At 41.9% G+C, this 25,430-nt stretch overlaps 1 protein-coding gene across 1 annotated transcript in view; it reads left to right on the top strand.

The window, feature by feature from the left end:
• ofcc1 (orofacial cleft 1 candidate 1) overlaps positions 1 to 25,430 on the top strand; it is a 79,600-nt gene that overhangs the window by 42,117 nt on the left and 12,053 nt on the right. The window contains exons 17-20 of the mRNA XM_031850285.1: positions 6,127 to 6,378; positions 8,939 to 9,191; positions 9,716 to 9,879; positions 13,448 to 13,607. Coding sequence (XP_031706145.1) covers positions 6,127 to 6,378; positions 8,939 to 9,191; positions 9,716 to 9,879; positions 13,448 to 13,607 — 829 coding nt within the window. The remainder of the gene's footprint in view (positions 1 to 6,126; positions 6,379 to 8,938; positions 9,192 to 9,715; positions 9,880 to 13,447; positions 13,608 to 25,430) is intronic.

The raw sequence follows: 25,430 nt of genomic DNA, 5'->3' as shown, positions 1-25,430 counted from the left end.
TAGCTGCTTTTAAAAAACAAACAAATGTGATACCTTTTCTCTACATTTCAAATATAATTCTGTCCATGCTACCTTTTGTTTTACATAATATCTCAATCAATACTAGAACGCAAAAACAACTCGAAAGGGTTACCGATAGGTGGCGATAATGGCTTCCTCGAATACCAGAGAAGAAGATTCTGAGCATGCTCAGTGAGTTTCTTTTCCTTTGGTGGCATTAACAAATAGTAAACAATACTAAAGCAATAGCTAAATATTTCTTTATGTATTTATACATTTTGATATTTGGTGCGTGGTAAAAACTAAATTTGAGTCAAAATCTACACCTTTAAAAGGTGTTTTCAAAAATATCCGTTTCAGTGATTTAAAACTCTACTTGCATTTGGATGAGAGAGGCCATAGAGGAAAACATCTGTTTTAAAGAAGACCTGTACATGTGTAGACAGGGCCTAAAAGGTTTGCCTTTAAACAATGCATATGAGTGTATTGGACTGGTGACAGCTAGCCTGGCTCTGTCCAACAGTAGCGAAATCCTCATATCCTCACCTCTAAGCTATTGTATTAACACATTTGTTGAAGCCATTCAAATAAAGTATAAATGAGGGGGTCATGTGCCGGACTATTTCTTGATTCAGTACTTCCTGTCTTATCTTTGTCGTGAGATTGCCAACCAACTAGACTCCAGGAAGTTACTGCTAAGCGAAATGGTTGTAACAATCGCATGCCAAATTATTGATCATAAGCAAAAAGTACCAATTACTATTTTTGTCTGAGTCGATTACATATAGTGGATCATTTTGAAGGTCATTACCTTACCATGTCATCCTCCAGAATGCACAACCACAAGTTTTGGTTGCCCACATAAAATGCCCCACATGCAACCCTCAATCACCACCGTGGCACTGATGTGAAAGTTTCTTTCCAGTCCACTTAGATCCTCCATCGCATTGTAAAAATGAGCTGCCAACTATTAGTCAAACATGGATTTCTAATTTAGTGGAACATTTCTTTTTCCCCTGCTTCTGAACATGCTCTCCTCCACTCCCTGTCAGCTGCAAATAATTCGGATAATTTGGTGGTGCATCGTTTTATTTTTATTTTTTATGACATAATGACTGACTCCAGTTCTGCAGCTGAGTCACTACTCCATGATTCTCTTTTGACTACACCCTGAATATCTGCCTTTGTGGTCCCATTTTGTCAATGCAAGTCATTTATATGTATTCTTGCTTTGCCAGAGTCTCTGTAAAGAGCTGTGTTATGAAGGTAATTGTCCTTGGAACAAATAAAATTAAAAGAGAGAGAGACAGAGCATGCACAAAGTTAAATCTGAGGCATTTTTTTCTGTCTTTTTGTCTATTTTTTTTTCAGTATAAATAAAACTTTTCACAAGATGATATAAAAAAGGACTCAATTATCTAAAAGCCTTGCAGGCATATACTGCTGCTTTGTTCAACTTGTTTTTATGCACACACACACATTCAAGGTGCTTTGGAAAACGATACCAGCTTAGCAACCAATGATTATCATTTAATACATCTTGTGGGAGCGGGTTTCTTTGTGATTTCCACTTTGTGAGGTTTCATAGCTTCCTGTATTATATTTGCCCCACCTGTGCAAAGCCCCGCTAACATGCCAATCATTACCTAAGCGTATGTGCGTAAATGCAATATATAGGCAGTTAAACTTTCTACTGTGGGAATTACTGTAGCATCTGTACATGATTTATAAACTTGGATTGGCATTCATAGTGTGCATTTGTTCATGTTTATGCAACACAGAGTTGACTAGAAAGGTGCAATCAGTAGAGTGCAGTTCTCCGCCAGGTGTGTCTCCAGCGACCACTGCTGTAGTGTTTGACGTCGGGCTGTCACTAAAACGTATTTTCTGTTGATTAATCTATTAACTATTTTACAGATGATTCCAAACTATTAATTTTCCTTTAAATATTTCCATTTTATTTAAGTTTATTTTATTTTCACAAACAATATGTCGTTGAGTAATGTAGCACAAGAAACAATTTAAACTGAGATTTATATATTAAAGTGCAAAACTGTAGGTTGATGTCGATGTGCGACTGTACGTGCAAAAAAATATGCTCCCCATATTCGTACAGTTTGGAGTGTGGGGAAGCCTGATATAATAAAATGATTCTCTCATGGGTGCAGTATTTTATATGAGATTTTCAAAATATGGTTTTATGAGTATTTAGCAGTACAAAAGATTATAGAAAACAAGGGTTGGTTTAGAATATTGATAGCGACGCATTTTCAGCATCTACGTCATTGATTATGCCGACTAATCGCGGCAGTCCTAGTTTGATTTAATGAATACAACCCACAAATGGCCAACCCCCGGTCTAGACTGCAAGGTTATCGGCCATGATTTTCACTCGCACGTATCACACAATAGACACGTTCTCATTTCAATCAATTCAGCACCATCACCTGTTCGACAATACCTGTGTAAACCTGAGTTTTTGCCCAATAAAAAGACACAGACTGTGTCTCTGGCCACAGAGCAGGCGGCGATGAACACAGCAGTGTGTAGTTTTGTTAACTGTTAGCTGATAGCCAAGCACACAGCCTAAAATAATACAACTGAGCAAACCCCACTGTGTCTGACCTGCAGCTACCGGTCGGGGGGGTTTGGGTGGTCAAGAGTAGTGAGTGAGGAGTCAGCAGTCAATCAATGTGCGTATCAAACAGGCAATAAAAGGCATGTTGAGAAAGTTTGAGTCACTACGACCACGAGAGGTCCTTGAGCATGCAGCCATAAATGACAAAATAGTACGCAGTTTGGTGCAGCAGTCTGTTAGTCTGTTGTTTGTACATTTGTTTACAAGTTGCAAATTAAGTTTCACGTGATTTATCTTTTTTTTTTCTCAACAACAAAAGTCCTTATAGCGCCTCAGAAAGGAGCTAGCTGTGTAAGATGTGGTATCTTCAGTATCTCTTGACACCTAAGATAATTCCATAATCACCAAAACACTCATGCATCTGGGCCACTGAGGAAACAATCACGTTATCCGTCAATCTTTTAAGTCTATTTTCACACTATTTTCTTTTTCTTTCTCTGTTTCCCCAACAGCAAACCATTCTTAGACTATGTGGGAAAAGATTTGGGGTTTTAGTGAATTTATAAACAATGCCGTTGGCCCAAATAAGAAAGTGACAGAAAATAACGTAATCCTCAAAATAAAGGGATAAGTCCAATACTTAAAGTGGCCTTAGACTGGAGGGTTTAAGCCATCAGGGCAATGTAAAGGGGTTCTGAGGGTTACCTTCGCTCTCCTCAGCCCTGGAGCCTCCTCAGCATAAATCTGCTCTTTAAAATGTAACACCCCACTGTACTCTCCTCTCATCAACCCCTCCATCTCTCATTACTCATAGCGTCTTAGAGCTTTAATACGTATCTGTACTTGCTATTCACGTTGCGCTATTTTTAAAAGCACACTTCCCTTTATTGTCATGCCGCACAACACTAAGGGACACAGCCTGGGAAAACCAGTCCAGGAGATGATTCTTGCTCCAGTGGTTGACAGATATATGCTAGTTAAATGTGATTTACAGGCTTTGGCACTCTGTGGCAAGGTTTAAGGAGAACGATGAGTCCTTTTGCGACGTGATTTGATGACATGGGAATGAACAACAGACATATCAAGACTGAGATAATGAGGGAACATCTTCTGGCCCAGATTTCCCCGAATCATATACTACAATTAAAATACAGTATTATGTGCCAATGCATGCCTGTTGAAATGGTTAGTATCATCTCTGGGCCGCTACGCCACATGCTATCACTCGTTCAGGGGACAAGCTGTGAAACATCCTTCCTTCCTGCAAGATTAAAAAAAAAGCCCACACCTCCACCCCCTTCCTTGCATTTCCCTCTTTTTCTGTATTGTACTTTTGTAATTGGAGGTGCCATAATGAAATCAATTCAGTGGTGATAACAGATTTCACATCACGTTACCGGTTTCCTTTTGGAAGAGAAGCCGCTACATGAAGACGGCTAAAAATATTCCTCTTTCATGCATCATCAATATCTTCATTATATGAAAGATGGGCGTCAGGTTGTATTTGCTGTTTTCGTTTAATGCCACTTGACAGGGTAGCATCTTGCCTGTGTCTGTGAAAACACTGCTTTTTTTTTCTTTTGTCTACTCTGTAATTCCACTTTCGCAGAAAGCAGTTTCATACCACCACACAGTGAAGCTTGGAACAGAATGGAGGAGCCTTTGTCAAAATCATAATGGAGAGGCAGAGACACGCATTTGCTCGAACATTATCATCCTTCGGTTTGCGTCACACTTCAAAATCTTCTATAAACACACACTTGACGCCAGAATACAGTCAAAGCAAAACATATTTTTGTTGCAGTGACCTCAAAGCCGACAAAATGATGTTTGCTATATCTTCTGTTATTCAAAAGTGTCATGTGTGGCTTATTTATCTGAATCTTAAAGTTGTCTTTATTGCCAGTGTCATTCATCAATGTGGAGGATGCAGCATCACATTATAAAGAGCTGACACTTTGTTCTCATCTAACATTAATAGTAGAGTAAAGAAAAAAAGAAAGATACAACAGTAAACAAGGCCATCAGATGATTTAATTTACATGTAAGGAAAAAGCAATAGATGCCATGAATTCTTCCCACATCCCTGCTGCATATATGATCTTGAATGAACAGCATCTCACTGACCTCACACAGGAAATCTACAGTGTACATCCAGTGGGACACTTGGAACGCATGCAGTACTTTACAATCTCAACCTGTAACTGACTTCTATGCCAGATGTTTATCCTCTCTGGTGGAGTTTACTTCAGCCTGAGCTATGAATATTTAGCAGCGCAAACTGTTGACTGAGCGTTTTCTGAATGAATCTCGAGTTCTCCCACGTGTACCGTGCGCTTCACCACCACCGCTCTCGTGTGCATCCACTGAGGAACTCGATAACTTCAAATAATTTAACACTTCAGAGAGTGTACCCACCTCACAGGAACAGGAAAGATGATCTCTTTTGTTTTAAATGCAGCTGTGTGACGCTTCTTATTTCAGCAGCAACACAAGCAAAAGACAGCACAGCGCTGCACTTTGATGTAAGTCTAGCCTAATTATTTGGTAAGGGGTGGGGGGAGGGGGGGGGGTGTAATACAATTGATTCTGTTTTCTCATTTTTGGTCTTTAGGCAGTGTACCATTTTCCCTAGATACACACTACAAAGTGAATTCCAACTGTGCTCTGGGACATGGTGGTGAGACACAGGGATGTCCACAGGCAAAGGCCTGAAGTCACACTCTGTGATGCTAACCATAGCTACCTACTTTAGCCTGCGTCTAATTACTGCCAGCCAGATGATTGGGGTCATCAATGTCTGCTTGTGTTGACATGTTCAAACTGTAATAAATAGATTTCTATGCACTTTTTAACTGTACACACTCATTTACTGTGCACACAGACACACGCTGTACAGTGTTGCTCATGCTGTGTATGGAGTGCGTTATGCTAGGCTGTTACCAGCCCATTGTAACATATTTTGAATATTTCTCTCCTCTCCACTGTTCCATCTGTGCCCTCTATTTGAAAGGGAATAGTTGAGCAGGCCTGACAAAGGGCGGCACAAAGGAGGCAGAGGTGCTGAGGGAAGCCGAGCACTGCTGGAAGGGATTTATATTTGTGTTTGTGTGTGCATGTGTGAATGCGTGTCAATTTGAATACTACTATTACCCTACCTATTTCTTATTGCATGCATCGGATGATTGCAGACAAATGCTTTTGAATGCTACACGTATTGCACCGAAAAGTAGGTATTTGCACTGTGAATTGCAGCATATGTTTGCAAACATAACATCGAGTGTGGAAGCTCACCTTTATATTTGTAACTGCTGAGGTCTACAGGCTGCGAAGCTGGAAATGTGATGCAAAAGATCAAGAATGAAAGGAGAGGAAAAACGTATTAGTACTAAGACTTTGTACAGTTAGACGATAACACTGATACACAATATTGCATTTATACAGCTATTTAAATATATGTTATTATATTATATTTGTCAGAAGAAAAGAAAAATACAAAAAAAATGTGTCCTGTATTGTGCATCTGATTCTCCTCTGTCTAAAAACAGATCAGCACTGACTGGATCCGGCTCCTGCCCGTCACGCCTGTCCGAGCGAGCCCGTCTGGCCCTCCGCATGCTGCCGTCCGAGCTGGGCCTGCCGTTGCCGCGGCAACGACAGTCACATAGTAGCTGGCGTTGCTCCGTTCGGCAGCTCGGCCTCATTATGCTGCTGCTGGCTTTGATGTGGTTTGTGAGGCTTTACCTGCATTACTGCAGCCAGTGGCTCTACCTCCAGGCCATAGCAGTTCCTGTCAACAAGTGAGTTTGCTTGCTTTGATATCACCCTGCACGCACGCACACACACACGCACACACTAACACACACATTTGTGCGTGGGGGGGGGGATTGGATATACTCGCATAGAGCAGGACTACATTAGCACATGCATTGCTGCTGACATAAATCCTTTTACATGGAGGCCAGGTACATACATAGATAACTGAAGCAAATTGCTGAGGCACACACATGCACTCACCCATGACACATGCATGCAAACTCAGAAGCACACACACATGCAAAGTACGTTTGTGAAATGGGATTTGGAGGGGTTAAGGAGCAGAGGAGAGAATGAGGATGTGCAGTGTGTGTGTGTGTGTGTGTGTTGGCAAACACACACACACACACACACTGGATACGCCCAAATCATCTGTTTGGAATCCCCCCATTAACATTTTAACAAGACTCTCTCAATATTAACAGACCATTTGCTGGGGGAGTTTGTTGATTTCACCGCACGGTTTTAAGTCCCAAAAGGCTACATTATTTGGAAGGAATTTATTGTTATTATTTGGTACACAGCATTGATAATAAACAGCAATAAGATACCACAGGACTGTTAAATCACATCTCAATGGCATATGGTGCTGATTTAATTCATCACAATAAAACAAGCTGGCAAACATGCATACAACCCAGTTTTTATTACAATAACATGGGGGTGCAAACATCACGCATTAAATCATGGAAAGTGATAGAGAGAGGGCTGAGGGATAAAAACAAGGGATGGACTGAGGGGGTGGATTGGAGGTGAAAAAACAAAAATGCGAAAACAGAGGGGGTCAACGTCGGATGACAACTTCCACATGTCCAAATCTGCTGCTCTTCCTCCGAGCACTTCTCTCTCCATGCAATGGCCAGAGCTGGTGGTGCCCAGGGAGAGAGAGAGTGAGAGAGAGAGAGAGAGAGAGAGAGAGAGAGAGAGAGAGAGAGAGGCCAAGTGACAGTCAGAGTGGCTAGTGTGATGACAGGCCTCCCTCCCTTCTTGTTTTTATCTCACTCTGTTTTTCCCTCCTCTCTCACTCTTTCTCTCTGTCTCTCTTTGCCTTCTTCTTCCTCACCCTCGGACATCAGTGGACAGCAAAGTGTGCCCAGGGGCCAAAATGTTGCTTCAGTCACCTATGAGCTCTCCTTTCCTCCTTTCTTTTTTGTTTTTTTATATACTGACATAAGTAATACAACGGTGTATAACTGCTCTTGTACAAGTCCTGTGTTCGAAAGTTGGCTTAACTAAAGCAAATGCAAAACGACTCATCATGCACCCAGGCATATGCCCCTGTCAGTGATGAATATTAGATATTACATTATTGGCATTTTATTGCTTATGCATCAATATCTAAGCAGCATTTTAGCTGCTGGGTCAGGTAGGGCCAACATTCTTTTTTTGTCCCGTTGGGTAGTTCAGTGTACTTTATTACAATGTAAAATACAATGTATTACATGTTCATTATAGGTTTTTAAGATTTATTTTGTAGTGAAGTGGAAGTAGCATGAAATAAAAATGCTCAGAACTAGTAACCTGTTGTCCTTGAGTAAATGTTAGTAGTCTTAGTTTCCACAGCCGATCAACATCCACATTGCCTGACAATAGCACTGTGCATGCTTACACCTGTACATGCAGGTTTGAAATTTCAAATATCACATTTGAAGAGACACCGAATTTGATTTAATATGGAATGATGCTGCCAATGTCAAAACGCTGTTTGAATTTATTGGACTGGAAAGTTTTATTGTGTTATATCAAGATTCCCTATAAATGAAATATCTCCCTGTCATTCTTTGAATGAGATTTATCAGTGCAATTTATCTGGGATATATAACTCTACAGTGTTAAAAATAACAGTGAACTCTTCTGTCTGTACCGGTCATACAGTGAGGTAACCTCAACAAGGTGCTTTTGGAGGATTAAATCTGTGTGTTAGACGTTTTTTCGCAGATAAAACACCAGTGGACCTCCACTGTCAGATTAATGGACAGTATCTGAGAGAAGCTTGACTCTTGGAGCAAATCAGATGGAAATTAATGAGCAAAGACTGGACCTCTCCCCTCCCAACACTGGCTCTACCTCCTCCTGACTGATGGGAAGATTAAGAAACTCATGAGGCTTGCAGTAAATGGGGAGTCTAACTTACAACAGGGGGCTGAGAAAAGCTCTCTCAAGTAATAGCACAGGTGTCAATACTGTTACTTGTAGCTTCAGTCAATTTTTGACATGTCATTTTTTTGTTTAATTTATGTATAGATATATACAGATTATCTTATATTAGTTTTCTTACATTTTACACGTGACCAGTAAGGCAGCACATGCTAGTAAAACAGCAAATTCCAATGTTAATTGACATCAGACTAATTAACTATGATTGAATCAACCACAAACAATACAATGTAGTGTGTGAATTGCTGGAACCAGTTGCCCTTAAGCTGCAAAGCGTCACCAACGCAAATATACACAAGATGCATATTGACACATACACATATTTCACACTCACACACCCACATCACAGCACATCACCCACCTCCGTTTCCTCCCCCCCCCCACCAGATTCCAGTTCCACGCACACACGGTGGACCTCATTTACCAGAGTTCTCTGCTCCACACCCGGGAGGAGCTGGCGATGGTGGTGGTGGGTCCCCTGACCTTGAACGCAGTAACGTTCCTGCTGGTTCTGATCAGATGGGGCTGTCAACAAATATTTGGCTCACTCCCTTCCTTCACGTCAAAGTTTATCATGGCTCAGGGAGTGTGGACAGTCCTGGACCCCCTGGCAGTCTTTGCAGTGGACGCCGTCCTCGGGGTAAGTCACTTAAAAATAACTTGGACACTTGTGCACTTTAAATAGGAGTTCACTTTATCTTGGCAAAGTGACTTTAGATTACAAAAAAAGGGGGGGGGGGGGGGGGTGAGAAAGAAAATGTGCAAGGTTAGATGGGTGTCTTTTTTGTTAGTGGCTTGGATTTTGTCAGTGAGGAAGACTGAAATGATTTGGACGGTTCACAGTCGACCAGAGGTGATATCTAACTCAAATCCTAGCTAAATGGCATTGTTATGGTGTCTGACCGAAATAACTCTTTATATGCTGTGCTGATTACGAACAAATGAATCCAAACCTTTGTCAAATTTCAGATTTTAAAAAGTCAGCCATTTAAAAACGTATGTGAAACCATGTGAAACCATGTGAAACTTAGTCCTTGAGCTGTCATGAGATCTTCCTTTGATCAATCTCTGTCCTGGGCAAGAGCTTCCCAATAGTGTAAATGTCCAGCCTTTTTAACAGCTATATATGTTTGTTTGTTTTTCTTTCAATCTCTGTCTCCTCAGCGTCTCGCCTACAGCCCAGACACACCGGTGGGTGACGCGGCCAAGCTTTACTGGCACTTCTATCGGGTTGACCAATCAGGTGCAGCAGGAGTGATCATCACTCTCTTCCTCTACGCAGTCCTCTTCCTGCTCTCCATAACCATCCTCTCCATTAACATCCTCAGGTGAGACACGCAGGAAGACGATGACCTGATCCAGTTCCTGTCTTTTGGCAAATTGTGAATATATTTGCTGACCTTGATGAATGACAAAACAGCCTTTGAGAAACCTTTCTCAATGGCAGAAATTTTCACCAAATCGAATATCAAATATATTCAACCATTAGAAGAGAAGTAAAAGAGCATTATTTTGAGATCCAAAAGAGATTAGGTTGCTGTCTTTGTTCACTCTATATGACAGCAAAGCTACCTGCTATGAGCCAATCTTCTGGAAGAAATGAAATGCAACAAATTTGGCTTTTGCTTGAAGAGCAACCTACATAATGCCAATGGATGTCAGTACTTGGGTTTACATTGAGGCAAAACAGAGCGGTGAGCACATTAAATACAATCCATTCTGGTTCCAGTGGAACCGGTTTCTTCTTTAAACTATATTGCTCATTCAACCCTAACTCTGAGCTCTGTCTAACCTTCCTGATGTCCAAAAAGCAGCTCTAGCTGGGAATTATCATTTGGATATTTTTGAATTGACGCAGCCCGTAGGGACGGTAAAACCAATAAAAGGGGAAAACCCTTGCTGAAAACAACTCCAGCCCTTACCAGCCTACTACTCCCAAGCACCGGTTCATAAATGACTCTAAACCTCTCACCCCCGCAGCCTCGTGCCATGTTCCACCCAATCTGCCAAGTCCTCCCCTCCTCTGTCCACAGAAAAGCACATAAAAAAAAAAAACATAAAATGAAAACAAATGTTGATCTAATCCATTTTGATTTTATAGTCGCATGGAATTACTTATGCGACTATGCATCAACCTCACACATCTACACACACACACACACAGAGTTACCAGACACAAACGCAGAAATACACGCACCACACAGTTGCCTTTTTTGAGCACACCATACTCTGCAATTGGTTGGAAAACCGCAAGCGTTTGTAATTCAAAAGTTAGATGTGTTTTAATATAGCGTGAATATATAACCCCCTTACCGGAGTTATATATTATCCGATTAGGCTGAATGTTTTGCATGGTTGATATCATTGCAGGTTTCATACATATTGAAATGGACTGCATCTACATGGTGGTGCACACACATACTCTATTTTACTGCATTGGGTGTTCCACTCATGTCTTGCAGATTGAGGTCACACATTTTGGTTTGTATTATGTTTTAGCACCTCAGACTGTTTTAACACATTATTTCTACTAAGCTCTTGTGTCCTTTTTATAGAGCTGTTAGATGATTCCAAACAACTGTGGTCACTAACTGTTGAGTCACATATTGCTTTTTTTCCCTCTGTTTTAGAAAATGACAGGAGATTGGCACTGCATTGCAATGGGAGGGCGGACTTAAACATGCACAGCAGAACCCCCGATTCTAAATTCACAGCTTTAAGGATGACTATTGCACTTTTTAAATAATAGAAGGACATCATTTTTTTCCAGGATGGAAGGAAGAAAAAGCAAAAGGGTGGATGATAAATTACTGAATAATGTAACTCAGTGTTCGTCCAAGGTGTGTTCTCCCACCCTCATATGAGACCAAATCCCATTAACGGCTCAAAATGTAAGAAAACCCTTATTGAATTAATCAGTTTGAGATTGGCGGCCGAGGAGAGGGTGCCATCTAATTTCAGTAAGCGGGACGCTTATCGGGCTCCAGCTAAATGGACAATATTAAAACAGCAGCCGGGAATAATGACTTCTGCCACTCAACCGCCACACGGGTTTGTATTGAATGTAGGCCACGAGGCTGAAGCGAGGCTGATAATTTTATGGGTTACAGTTTCCTATTGGCTGCAAGGAAGGGGCTCTGACACAGAGCGTGACCTATTTCTAAAAAAAATGCCCCAGGCTATATGTATAGATAGAATGGACTGTTATCCTTTTATAATTACATTTTAGGCAGCTTTTATTCACTGGCTGCAAATATACACATCATTGATGTGTTTTGCACCTCTATCCTCTTTGAAACTTCATAAACACAAAGTGAGTGACGTTACATTGATATTGGTGTCGTTACATTCCAACGATAACAAGGTTCAAAACCAAAAGAAAAAAATACTCGATTTGCATTCCCTTACATAATGTCTGTGTTTCTCGAGTTTGCATGTTTGTAAATGTACATAAAGCATACAGTTTTAGCATGGACTCAGAGCTATACAGTAGCCAAATCACTCAATGATCATCATCAAAAATGCACTGATTGGCTATATTATCTTGTAAAATTCATGTGTATTGGCATGCAATTGGGAGGTTGGCCACTCTTTTACTTGTTTGCAATAAAAGAGTAATAATAGATAACTTATTCATTGATTTGATTTAGTCAAAGACAGAAAAAACTGCATAAATCTAGAAATTCATTTGTTTAATGTATGTACGCTTCCCATGCAAAAATACCCTTCCCTTTTTTATCCGCCATGGTCATGTCATGATGAATATTCCGTTAGAATATATTCCGTGAGTTTAACACGTGTCCTTAAAGTGACCCCTTCACCGAAGAAGAGCTGATGAGAGCTTTACCATCCAGGTCGAACCTCAGATGTAAGTAACACATACGTACATTCAGGGCACTTCCAACACCAAGGAAATGAGCCTGTTTTGAAGCACCAAGATGCAAAGATGGAGAATTCCTCCCAGAGAGAGACCGCATAAATGAATGAGAAGCAAGATTCAAGTGTAGGATGAAAATTAATACATGCTATTCCTGTGTCTGAGGTCAAGATTCTACAAACAGCCCTCTCCCAAGAGCGATGGGGAATGATGCTGAGTTCAAAGCTCCGTACCAGCTTCTTGTATAAATCCCCGTCTCCTTGATGTTGGTTTTATTTGAGAGTTGATTACCCTCTGACAGACTAGAATCTCTATGGAAGGGCACAAGGTTTGCTGGTTTTGATGGTCAGCCAAGGCATTTGTTTACAGACATGGTGATTCTTTTTAGGCCTTGGCTGCATGCACCCTTCTGTGCAAAGGAAAACTAACACTTTGGTGATGTGCGCTCATCTGGAGGTATGAATCGATATGCCTTCTGCTGTGCCGAACGTTTTCTTGTGACTCAAGCCGGTCTCTCCAGACACATCTGCAACCAGCACGTCCATTGCATCTGCCATCTTTGAAGCTCGGCATTAACACTGAAGAATATCCCAGGATCTGACTCCCACACAGTAACAGATGCACACAACCACGCAGACCCACAGCCAAACACAGACATCGCTGCAGCTTGTGTTAACAAAGTGCTTCCCACTCACATGCCAATTTGTTTGATTCCTTTTGCTCTTTCATTGTGTTTGTATTGATGTATTAGACTTTTATAGAGCGTCACACTGCAAACATGCCTTGTGAAATCAATCGAAGATTCATATTTTGTACCAGTTGGGACCGTTGGGATTTGACCAGTTACATAAAAGCCGGCCATTGTGAAAAAAGACGACATGTTTAGCATGGAGGTTTTCTTGCTTTGCCATTTGACCCCATGCAACCTTTACAGGGCAAAGACAGTGATTCAGGATGGCGTCACCCCTGCTACCACTTCTCCCTCCTCCTCACTTCTTCTCTCACACCACACCTTCCAGATTCCACAACGATGGTCGCATGCTGGACGTCTATCAGCGGCTCACAGCCAGGGACGGGACGTACTTCCTGCCTCAAGACATGGAGCTGTCCAATCAGGAGCTGAGCTACATTGTGAAGAAGGCAGAGCAGTGGAGAGGCTTTAATGGGGAGAGGCGCAAGGTAAGCATCTCACCACACTGCAGCCTCTCCTGTCTCTCTAGAAAATGGTCTTCCCCTCAAACCCCTGCCGTTTAATTGGGCTAATTGATGTTTACCCGACAAGAGAATGAACCAAAGGTCACTGATACTTGTCCGTTAGATTGGACTGTGTATAGCCGAGGAATTTCAGTTTCTGCCATGTTGCGGCGCTGAAGGAAAGACTGGCCGTGGCATCATGAGTGCGATACTAATCGGAACATTTAACTGCAGCCATGATGGCATCACGCGGTTCATCAACACCACGTCCAGTCTGGTCACTTAAACAAAGATATTATGTCCGAGAGGATGTATAGGATAGGCTCATTTTATATCATTACATTTTCTTTAGTTACATTTCAGAAAGCTGAGAATTCATCTCAGAGGTCTTTAGCTTCATTCTAATTAGTACAAGATAATTACCAAAACAGAAACTCGTCTAGCGGGCTGCCTGATTAGTCGGTGGAAACCAATTTCCGAAGATATTTCATTAAAGAAAGACTGCTCAATCAACACACACAGGCTAGGGCGCATGAGCATATGCTATGCCGGGCATTCTCTTAACGTGGACAACTTGGTGTCATGGGGAATGCAGGCCCCTAGTTTGCATAAATCCCATGTCCCCATGAAATGACTATTGCTTGGGAGAGGCAGTCGCATGTTTGACAGCCCAGCGTAGGACGATGGTGATGACACAGGGAAGGGCAGTGTATTAGCACCGAGCCTACACCCGATGTGAAATCTTTGCATAGTGATTGAAAATGTGACTTGTTGAGATAAGGGAAATGGAACACAGCGATCAAACTGCAGCCCCCTTTAATTTATTCTGCAGGATTTGTTAGTGGCACGCATCGCTCGGTGTTCGCAAGGGTGTTCATTAACACCCTTGCTCTTTGCTTGCACAAGTTTATGTGGCTGTAAAGTGGTAAAATGGAACCAGAAACTACAGTCGATTCTCGGTTTCTGGTGGAAGAACTTATCAATCATTTTGTCATACTGGGGGCGGGGGGTAAAAACTGTCCTGACTAATCCAAAACATGTTTTGTGAGAGTTAAGATAGTTAATGTTTGTATGATTGTGAAAATCGAATCATCAGAACACATACTTCCTCTGTGGAACCCCGCATCGACAAAGTAGTCCACACTTTGAAGGTCTACTCCCCACAATGTGAACGGCAGCAATCTGCATCTCAGCAAACACAATTAGAAGCAGACACTTCACAGAAAACCCCCCTGGTAGCGGTTGACATTTTTCAATACCTGATTACCATTAATAAATAGTGTATCTCTTGGAATTTGTCACACAAATGGAAATAATGATTGCAGTTCATCAGTCAGTGTCTATACAACGAGTTAGTTTTGAACAGTGTTGATCTGACGCTTTATTGAGCACTGTGCGGGCAGATCGTAGACATCTTCAAAAGGCTGGAATAGCAACCATCATTTTGCCTAAACATAGTATCAGTAGTTGACCTCCTGAAACAGACAGAAGATGAATAGTGTTGGTGCTGGAAAAGGGCACATCCATCTTACTGTCTTACAATTTAATATTACACTCATAAGATAAGATTTGTGTTCTCTGTAACTCACTACATACATAAAGTGTTCAACTGCTGTTTGTCCTTTTTTTTGAACACCTGTCTTGTAAGCCTTAACATACTGCAGCCCTGGCTGCCAGAGGTGACTACACTGCTGCTAATGGGATGGTGATGGACCTGTTTATTGGGAGAAAATTGAACCTCCCAATGTTTGGAGACTTTGAAGGGAATTACACCCCCAAAGTTTGTGATTAAGAAAATGCTTCATTTAGCCGCTGATGGCCTCTTGCTGTGGTGGCACTGGTAAATCATCCTCGCATTACTGCAAATCTCCCTCCAAAGCAACAATTACAGCATACTTCATATTGTCCCTAATTTGCTGTTATTAAACTGCTAAAATGCTAACACGTTAACACATTCTCCAGCATGATGAAAATTTAGGGTTATTGCATTTTATGATTTTTACATTACTCAAGCTGGCCATTTTTCATCAAAATAAGATGGGCCGTGCCATTATTTCATAATTATTGTAACACTTTCTCCTGTGAAAAGGGTCACTTTCCTAACTCAGCAAAGACATATCCCTATTAGACTAATTTGCCTACATGCAAATTTTTGTCATTTTCCCCTCATTAACTATTTATCATAGACAGGAAAAAAATATATTCATGAAGGCGAGCAAAGGAGCAGCCCGACAGAGCTGAAGCTAATATTTTGCAACTCTAATGATTTTTTGCATCCTTAATTAGATAGAATAAGGTTGATATGATTAGGTCAGGATGTAGTGTTTTTCATTAAAAATACATTTCAGAAACTGTATTCCAAATGTGCCCTTGCAATTAAATAATGAATCCGACGCATTCCTTATTACGGACCCAATTAATATCAGAGGCAAGGGCGTAATTTTAATAACAGTGGGCCACGAGGCCTTCATTAGCTGAGTGAGAGAAAGGAGGAATGAGGAGAAGCAAAACAAGGTACTCACAGGAGCAGCAGCAGCAGACTGATATTGAGCCAATTTTAGAAAGTTATTGAACAGTGTGCTCTTGAAAGGAAAAAGAATGACATTTTCAACAAATCAGATCTGGGGCAAGCAGGAACTGCAAATGCTTCTTGTTTGTTTTAGACTAATTTGATGCCGGTTGTATGTCAGGGTGCCAGACAGGGCAACTGCAAAATGGAAAATGATTTTGAGAGAATCACGAGTGAAAAGTATTTGAAGGTTAATTTAGCAGTTGAGGGTAGGTTATAACATGCTGCAGTCATTTTAGAACCTCTTCTCTTGCACCCTTTAGAGGCATTTCAGCTGTACTGGATCACAGTTAGTAATTTGTTGCTTGACTGTGCATCAGTCAGGAAACCTTTAATGGAAACAAGTTAGAAATCTGTCAGCCAGTTTGCACTTTGCTTGACCGGCCAACCCTCTTTTTACCTGAAATATCAGGGACGCATGTACCTTAACTGTCACCACTGGTCACATCACGTGTAGACTCAACTACACGTGATGTGACTAAAATCACAGGCTATTTATGGTAACAGGCTATGAAATGTGGCTTTAATGAAGGAAATGCATTTGCAGTGTGCAGGGCATCAGAGGTTTCCCAATGTCATGTGCGATTTCATGACTTACCCACTGTTTGTACAAGTCAGGAACACAAAACAGAGTAAGGTTGAAGCAAGTAAAACAAAATGAAAGATGATTAGAATCAATTAAGTGAAAAATAGTTTTCCGGATGTGCTGTGCTGCAACTCAGAAGTCAGCAAAAAGAGTCTGTATCTCCCTCCAGCACTGAAACAATAAAAAAAAAAGAATCCACGTTCAATAACCAACTTGCAAATGGCCTATTATTATCAAACTTGTAATTTTCACAAGGAAGTAATAAAACATAATCTAATTTTACTTTCTCACCAATTACCTTTATAGTATAGATTCATCCATGCCATATGATCATTTGAGTTGCTTCAAGGTTTAAATATGACTCTCGGGTGAATGAGTCAAGGATCTATCTACCTGTGTGTTCTTTAATTTGATCCCAGGAAGGAAGGGAAAGGAACGAGTTTCCGTCAAAGCTCATTAGCCTCAAGTGTTGTGGATAACAGCTGAGAGAGGAGGCATTAGCTCACACACCAATTATGGCATTTTTCATAATTGAAATTCTTTAAGAGTTGCCTCACACTTTGATTCCCCACTGCTATTCACATATGTAGCAGAAGTCACACCTTTTTACATACTTTATGTGTAGTTGTTCCATTGTTACTTTACTTCTTTTTTTTTTATTATTCATGTAATGTTTAGGGTTCTACCAAATAATGTTGACATTTCAATTCTAAATCAACATTTCAATTCTGCACAGCTTATTTAAATTTTGTTTGCTTGTATATTCGTTCTTTTTAAATCCGGTCTTTCTGCACAGTTGCAGATGAAGGACACATATGCTACATGCACTAATATTATTGGCTATTCTATTTGTATACTTAGATTCCAGAAGTGATGCATGTTGGGCGGGTTCGGGCTGGCGGTTGACTGACTAAAAGACACCTTTTCGTACAACAGTCCCCCTTCCACCTTCTCTTCCCCTCTCTCTGTTACTCGCTCTCTCTCAAACACACACACACACACATACAGCGAGCTCCACAGCGCTCAGTCTGCACCTACATATATCTATGTGACGAAACTGACAAGTCTTAAAAAAACAACTACTAACTCATTTATTCCAATGAATCACTATCTTCAAATTTAGATAGGATGATTTCAGGATGATGACGTCATACAATATGATGATGCACATTAAAAGCCTCATTCCAATCCCTCAATCAAAGCTTTGAATTAAAAAAGAAGTGTTATGTATGTATAATATATGTCCTTATGTCTTCCTTTATAGTGAAGTGTGGTTGAGTGGGTTGTCACTGCGCAGCTGTTCTATAATACAATCAAAAGTAAAGTAAACGTCTTGGCATTCACTTTCAGCCAGTACTGTTTCTTTTCTGCTGCTCTGGTTTAGCATGTAGGCCAACAAAACCTTCGGAATAAGCCAATAAGAAGTCGTCATATTTTGTTAGGAAACTGCAATCGGCACTGCAGATTAGTCAACCAGAGGGCAGTTTGTACAAAATGAAACAAACAAACAGAAGCCTTCACTTTCCTACTGCTTTTGATGCTATCGTGCTCTGAGCTAGTGAGTGTGCTAGCATGCTCCACATCATACTAGTGCTGCAGTAATGAGCCCCATTAATTATGTAAAGGCAGTGATGCAGATGGACCTAATTAATTGTCTCCCGTCACCCAGTTGATTACTGTACCTGGAAGGGAGGTGTTCATTTCTGTAATACTTAAGCAGGTACGCAAACTGTTTTGTCAGAGCCACAGCTATGACAATGACAGAGTGGAGCGCCGGCTCACCCGCTGCAAAGCTCTTTCCCTGTTATATCACCAAAAGGAAAGTTTCCCGGTGGTGGTGACATTGTGATAATTGAAGGAGAGAGGGAGAGATTAAAAGAAGTGGGGAAGGAGGGAGAGAGCTGAGAGGGGGGGGTGTGCGGTGGCCCTGGAGATGTTTTCGCAACCTGATTGCATCAACATTTGCGTACCTTCGCGCCGTTTGTCTCCGTATGTCTAGGTAATGGGTTACCGGCGGGCGAGTTTGGGAACACCCAAGGTGCTTTGCAACAGCAGCGTGGTTGGTGGGGAGTAAACCTGTTGAGAGTCAAGCAGCACAGATTGGAGTGGTAATGATAACCCGAGTCTGGGAGGCTGGCTGTTAATCATGTCAGATGTGTTCTCCATTTTAATGTATGCAGCAGAGTCACGATGGTGCCATCTAACCAGAGAGATACCAGGGTCATCCTTTTTCCTACCAATTACCATGTGACAGAAAATAACGTGTGTTGCTTTAATCTTATTGCAAAAGTTAATTCAGAAATATTCTATATTGCCTTGCCTTTCAAAATAGTATGATGTATAGCTATATAGCATAAACTTGCAAAACACTAAATAGACCTTATTTACCATAATTTCATTGCTATCATAGTCAGCATGGCCTCTTAACTTTCTGCAGTAATTCAGTTGCAACTCTATTTACAAGACAACAATGCCATGCAGCACTTCACCTGCTTTATTCATCAGTCTTGCTGTGCCAATGGTACAGTAAAGTGCAGATGAGGTCACCCGAGATGCAAATCTAAACTCAAGCAAAGGAAGAGGAGGCTTTGGAGAGGAAGGCAGACAGAGGGAGCAGTAGGCCGTGACATGGTACACAGGAACCGCTGTCACACAACAATAGAGCCCTCAGCTCCTCAACAGGAACCCATAACAGCAACACAGGAACACCGGGAGAGGAGAGGAGGAGCTGAGTGCTTCAGGAGGGGTCGACTAGAGTCAGAGGGCAACTATTGGTCTATGGTGTGTGTGTGTGTGTGTGTGTGTGTGTGTGTGCGTGTGTATAAACATGGGATCACCGGAGTCCTACCAACCCCCCAATAACCTCTACCAAAGAGCAATGTGGTCAGTGTGTGCGTGCATGTGTGTGCATTCGTGTACTTAGCTGCCTGTGCACGGTGTGCATTTACACGGTATGTCTGTGCATGTGTGTCTACCATCATGCACATTTTGGAAGTGTGAGCATGCAAACCTTTCTGCGAGCCCGCATGTGCATGTCACATTAGAGTGGCTTCTTCAATTACAGCGGATGGGTTTTTTTTTTTTTTTTTTTTCAGTGGACAGCACTGAGGGCCCCGATGGCCCGAGGCGATAGCAAAGCAGGCAGGCAAGGACAGGAGCGACGTAGCAGCAAGCACAGCATCCACAGTCTGAGCATTAGGGAGCTCAATATGAGATATGACTGCAAAGGCTACATGCCTGTGTTCATGAAAAGGTCACGGACTTTGCTGGGTAGTAATGTGTGAAGGCGGTACATAGCGGTTAAAAAAGAAGGGGGGGGGGGGGGAGGGAAAGACAGATAAAGATCAGACACGTGTACCCTCTCACCTCCTTCCCAGTTCACACATATAAGATTTTATGGTAACAAATTACTTAAAGAACAACTTTTCACACAACAGTTATTTTAAGGGCTCTTTGTGCACATTTAACATGAACCCACCTCTTCCTTAAATGAGCTACGGGCGCTGCGCTTTCCTCCATTAGTCTGTCCTTGTGTACTTTGCACAATGTCTGCACCTTCGTTTTCTATAAAGTTAGTCTTTCTTTTTATCAGCATCAGATTTATCAAATGTGAGTATTTATTATATATGAGTCATTTTATTACCAGCCGCGACAGTGTGTGTACTTTGCCAGGTGTTTATACGTCTGCCTGTATGTCTGTAGACAGATTTTGCCACCGCGAAAGCCTCTCAATTGTGCAAGATGCTGTCATTTAAACTTTACAGGTGTGCAGGTGAGATCAAAATGAAGGCTGCTTTTAGAGATGGGTGCGGTCTCAGCAAGAGCACTGGAAGTAGGGAGGTAGGAAGTGTGGAAGGAGTCATTGGCCCTCCCACTTTACAACCGTGGCCTGATTTGGCATTACGGCTGTAGTTTGAGGTGTTTCTTAAAAAATTAATTTGTTGTTTGTGGTTTGTAAACAGAGATGCAACGATCCATTTTTTTTCTTACTTCTGAACTTATTCCAACACCTGCATTAGGATATCTGCTGATACCCATATAATGCATTGCAATTTTGCATTTAATTTCAATGTATTCCAAAGCGATTTATTGGAACTATAGATTAAATAGGCATCACATAGACACAGGTGTGGGAGTGCAAATTGCTATGGCAAATCCTCTCATGTTTTGCCAGCGATGATCAACTACAGGTCGATTTCTATTCATGAGTTCAAAAGTAAGAGGAATTTCAAAGAGAAGTAAAATGGAAAATTGATAAACTCCTTCATAAGGTTTTCAAAGTGAATATTTGAAATAAAAGTGCAAGAACTGTGGAGAGAAATAAATATCTAACTATCAAAAAAACCTATTAAATAAGTTAAAAACCAGAATGTGCGTGAGTGCTTCTTAGCAGTGCTTTGTTACAAAATAGTGTGTCGTGTAACCAGATGTTTTAATGCAGACAGTATCATTTTTGATCAAGTAATAAAAGGCGAGGCCAGAGGTCTGTTCGTGTTGGATGTTGAATTGAGGAAGTGGTGTTGTTGATATGGTGATATTTTAACCATGCAGAGTGAGAACTCAGCTGGAATAGTGATACATATACGACAGACTGCTAGAAGTAGCCTCAATGTTGAATGGTTTATTGATAGCACCGCCAGTGACTCTCACCGTTCGTTTCAAGAGCCGAGAGACAGTCACTGACTGTGACAAAACAAACGGCAGGTCCTGTCAGTTTATACTCACGCACTAGTTAAACCTCTGAATGATTCTGTATTGAGAGTCCTGCGAGTGACTCTCACCACCTGTTACAACGAGACGAAAAATCATCACTATGATAAAACAAACGGCGTTCTGCCTTTAAATCCAAAAACAAGGGTGAGGTCATCCTGTAATCTGGGTTCATTATTCTGGTCAATATGGTTGTTCTAGTTCTGTGAACACAGGCAGAGCCCTCACATCTCACAAGGTGATGCACTCACTTTCCTCACAATCACACCACTATAATGTCTCCTCCCATTTCTAAACAGGCCAACAGTTCCAGCAGCACAGAGAGAGAGAGAGAGAGAGAGAGAGAGAGAGAGAGAGAGAGGAAGTGTTCCAGTGTGAACTCGTCGGTGTGAACAGTTTAATTACAGGGAGTGTCAGCCCCATTGCTTAATGTGTCCCTCACAATTAATCCAAGGAGAGGATGTCATTATCTACCAAAGCCTGGGCCTGGGCAGGCTTTTCTGTCAGAAGGGAAAGAGGGAGGGAGTGAGGGAGTGAAAAAGAAAAAGGAAGATCCTTTGGTTAGCAGCCTATATGGTCAACCCCTGTGTCACACAAAGGGATCAAGCTAAGATTCTTGGAGGCTGTATTTCAAAACATTGTGTTCTTCGTATGTTTCGGACACTCGCCTCTTGTGACTCCGATAGCGAGGAAGAGATTTTTTCCTTTCAATGTCTTCATAATACAGACTTCGCCCGTCAGCTGTCAAAACATTTCCAGCTGGAGGAGGTTAAATCGATGGCAGGTTTTCACCACTTTTGAGATGCTTCTCCGTCTTTCCTTTCTTCCTCTCATCCTCTACCTCCCCTCCTTCCTCCTCTGTCCTACAGAGTCCCAGCCTGTTCCCTTGCCAGCCCGTAATGTGAAACAGAAGGCAACAAATTGGACCGTTGGAGAGTGAGAAAAGAGTTACACTCATGGAACATACAGAAATAGGACTTATGTCTGTTCCAGAGGTTTCGTGACCAAACCACCTGATATAAAATGTGGATTAACCAAAAGGTTTTATTGATTAGTCTTACATGTGTTGACCAATAGGATGTAAGTATTATTGTGGAAGAGAATTTTGTCAGCTGGAGAAATGTTACAAGGGACGCATCACATGAAATCCTACTTTGCGTGCACACATCGGCAATTTTGCACGTAACGCTGGCTCAAACACACATACGAAGATGCATTTTCAGCCTCTGACTCCACAGAGGCTTTACAGCTTGAACTTGACAGATCTGATTCTTTGTGACTGTCCGTCGTCAGTCACTTCTTTCCCCCTTTCTCCCTTCCTCTCCTTTAAAGAGTTTGACCTTGGCCGCTTCCTGCGGCCCGCAGGGGATGAGGAAGGTCTGGTGATTGTGACAGGTGTCGCATCTTAACAGACCCACATGACATCCCGAGGAGAAATAGACATTTGGAGATTTTTTATTTTTTTTTCATAAGGGTTTCACTCATAACCTTAAAGAGACAGTGTGTGCGTGCACGTGCACATGTGTGTGTGTGTGTGTGTGTGTGTGTGTGTGTGTGTGTGTGTGTGTGTGTGTGTGCGGCGTACCACTGATTCTCCAGCTCTCATTTCGGTTATTGGCTTGGATACTTATCACCTCCAGCCTCCGAGGCCTGATTAGGTTGAAGCTACTCCAAAGTCAAATTTTGGATATCAAAGGCAATGCTCAACTTTGACATCTGTCTGCAGCATCTTAATATGAAGCCTGGGCTCCTGAAATGTTGAGAATTGAGCTCAACGTCTGAAAGTACATGTACCAGTGAGAAAAAGAAGAAAAAAACGTGTTTTCAAGGATTTACCAGAAGGGGGCTTGTCTACAAACACTGTATTTGTTTCGTTTAAGGTATTAAAAAATACTAAAACGTAGCACCTGTACGGTTTGTGTGATTGGTTTCTGGTTGGAGGCTACTATTGAACTACAGTATTTGCAAATATAAGTTTCAATAGAGGCATTTGCTTTAATGTGCATGGCGGCTGCATATGCTTTATTTATTCTTAAATTAATCCTTTATTCCATCTTCTTGCTAATATCTTAACTTGCACACAAGTGTTGTCACTTCATTTTGTTTGCATCTGGCTAATGTGTGCTAGTGTGGCAGGGTTGAGGTTATTACATATTTGGAGGTTGAGTCATTGGTTTAATCATGTTTTAATCATCCTTGTATATTATCCCTGAGAACACATCATTCCCTTTGTTAAATTAAAGTTGCAGGTAAACTTTAACGTGCTCCAGAACAAACCTGGAAAAGTGATCTCCTTCGGGCCCAGGGTGAGTGTGGTAGTGGAAGTAGAATGGGTGACTATCGGAGTTGTTTACTGTAGGCTGGGAGAAGGCTTTATTTTTCTGCAAAGAGATTAGTAACAGTGAATTATGCATATCTTATTTTCTGGATTATCTCAGGCACTCAGAGATATTATCTCACTGGATAATCTCTTTTAAAATTGTTCAGTTCTGACTGTAAATATAGTCGTTGTTGCTTGTTTATCTTTTCTCGAAGTCCAATTTGGTCTCTGCCACTTTTGGATGGAGTGTGTTGTTGCACACAACCGTGATTACTCAAGTTGAAATATTTATAGCCAATGATCTTTGCTTTAATACGCACGGCAATAAGAGGAGGGTGGATGAAAGCTACTGCAGCATACTAGCCATTTCATCACTCTGTGTGTGTGTGTGTGCGTGTACATCTGCGTGTGTACATCTGCGTGTGTCCCTGCATGCAAATGTGAATGGGTGGCCTGTCTTGTCCAGTGGTGCGGTTAACCAGACGCAGACCTTTGCTTCAGCCAAATCAGGCCCAACGCAGACAGTGTGCATCCATGCCATTTTCAAGCTGCTCCAATTATATCTGCCGACCGTCCACATATTGGCCAAATTTACAATAATAGCATATCTATTTCCATTCTAATGGCTGACATTGCTTGGCCTATCCATGCATGTATGTCGTGGTCTTTTATGCTTTGTGGTTTGGTCTGTTCCCAGCCATGTGCAATGTGCTGTAGCCTGTCCTGACCTTGTATGTGGTGCATGAAGCCAGTGCGTGTGCATCTGTGTGCGTATGTGTGCGCCCATTAATATCTCTGTGAATGAGCATGTGCATTTGCACAGTGTGACCCCTGACGTACGAAGCCTGTGCATCTGTACTACAGTATATGTGCCTATTATTTCAAAATTGGCGTGTGAACCCAGTGCATGTGTGCGTGTGTCCATGAGCTCGGAGTGGCACTAGTGTTTTATGTGTGCGTGTGTGTGTGCGTGTGCCTACATGCAGTACCTTTGTCTGTGGTGTGAACCCAGTGCTCAGCAAACAGGCCTTGAGCCCAGGCCAGCTCTGACAGACAGGGTGGTGGTAGTGGGGGTGGAGTGGAGGGATTGTACCTCTATAGCTTAGAGAGCCTCTGCACAGTACACACTCCTCACCCCCATTTCCCCTCCCTCCCTCCCTTCCTCCCTCCCCCCACTCCCTGCTGCCTAGCCCCAAGCGCCCGCAGGCACTGGAGATGCACGCATGCGTTGCCTCGCACTGTGTGAGGCTTTTGTCTGCTTGTGAGCATGGATGTGTGTGTGCGTGTGTGTGTGTTAACATGTAGAGGAGCGTGTGTGTGTGTGTGTGTGTGTGTGCGCGTGTGTGTGTGTGCGTGTGCGTGTGGATGAGGATCTGTGGACAAAAGAAGCAACCATGTCTACCTCTTCTCTCACTTGGCAATAATCATTGATGCTCCTCTCTTCTCTATCTGTTGTAGTGTGCCCACTTTATGTTCATGTTATGACTGCTTTTTGTTTTGGATTGCACAGAAAAATCTGTGTCAAATGGAAAACGCCTAAATATGTTACAATGACAAAATATATACCACAGATGGAAAAAGATAGGCCACAGAAATCGACGGTCCGGTTTAGTACAGCTTCCA

Source organism: Anarrhichthys ocellatus, unplaced genomic scaffold (assembly GCF_004355925.1).
Source record: "Anarrhichthys ocellatus isolate YVR2014 unplaced genomic scaffold, GSC_Weel_1.0 scaffold10, whole genome shotgun sequence".
Classification (NCBI taxonomy): domain Eukaryota; kingdom Metazoa; phylum Chordata; class Actinopteri; order Perciformes; family Anarhichadidae; genus Anarrhichthys; species Anarrhichthys ocellatus.
Note: the sequence above shows the minus strand (reverse complement) of the source record. Positions and strands in the feature narration are given on the sequence as shown.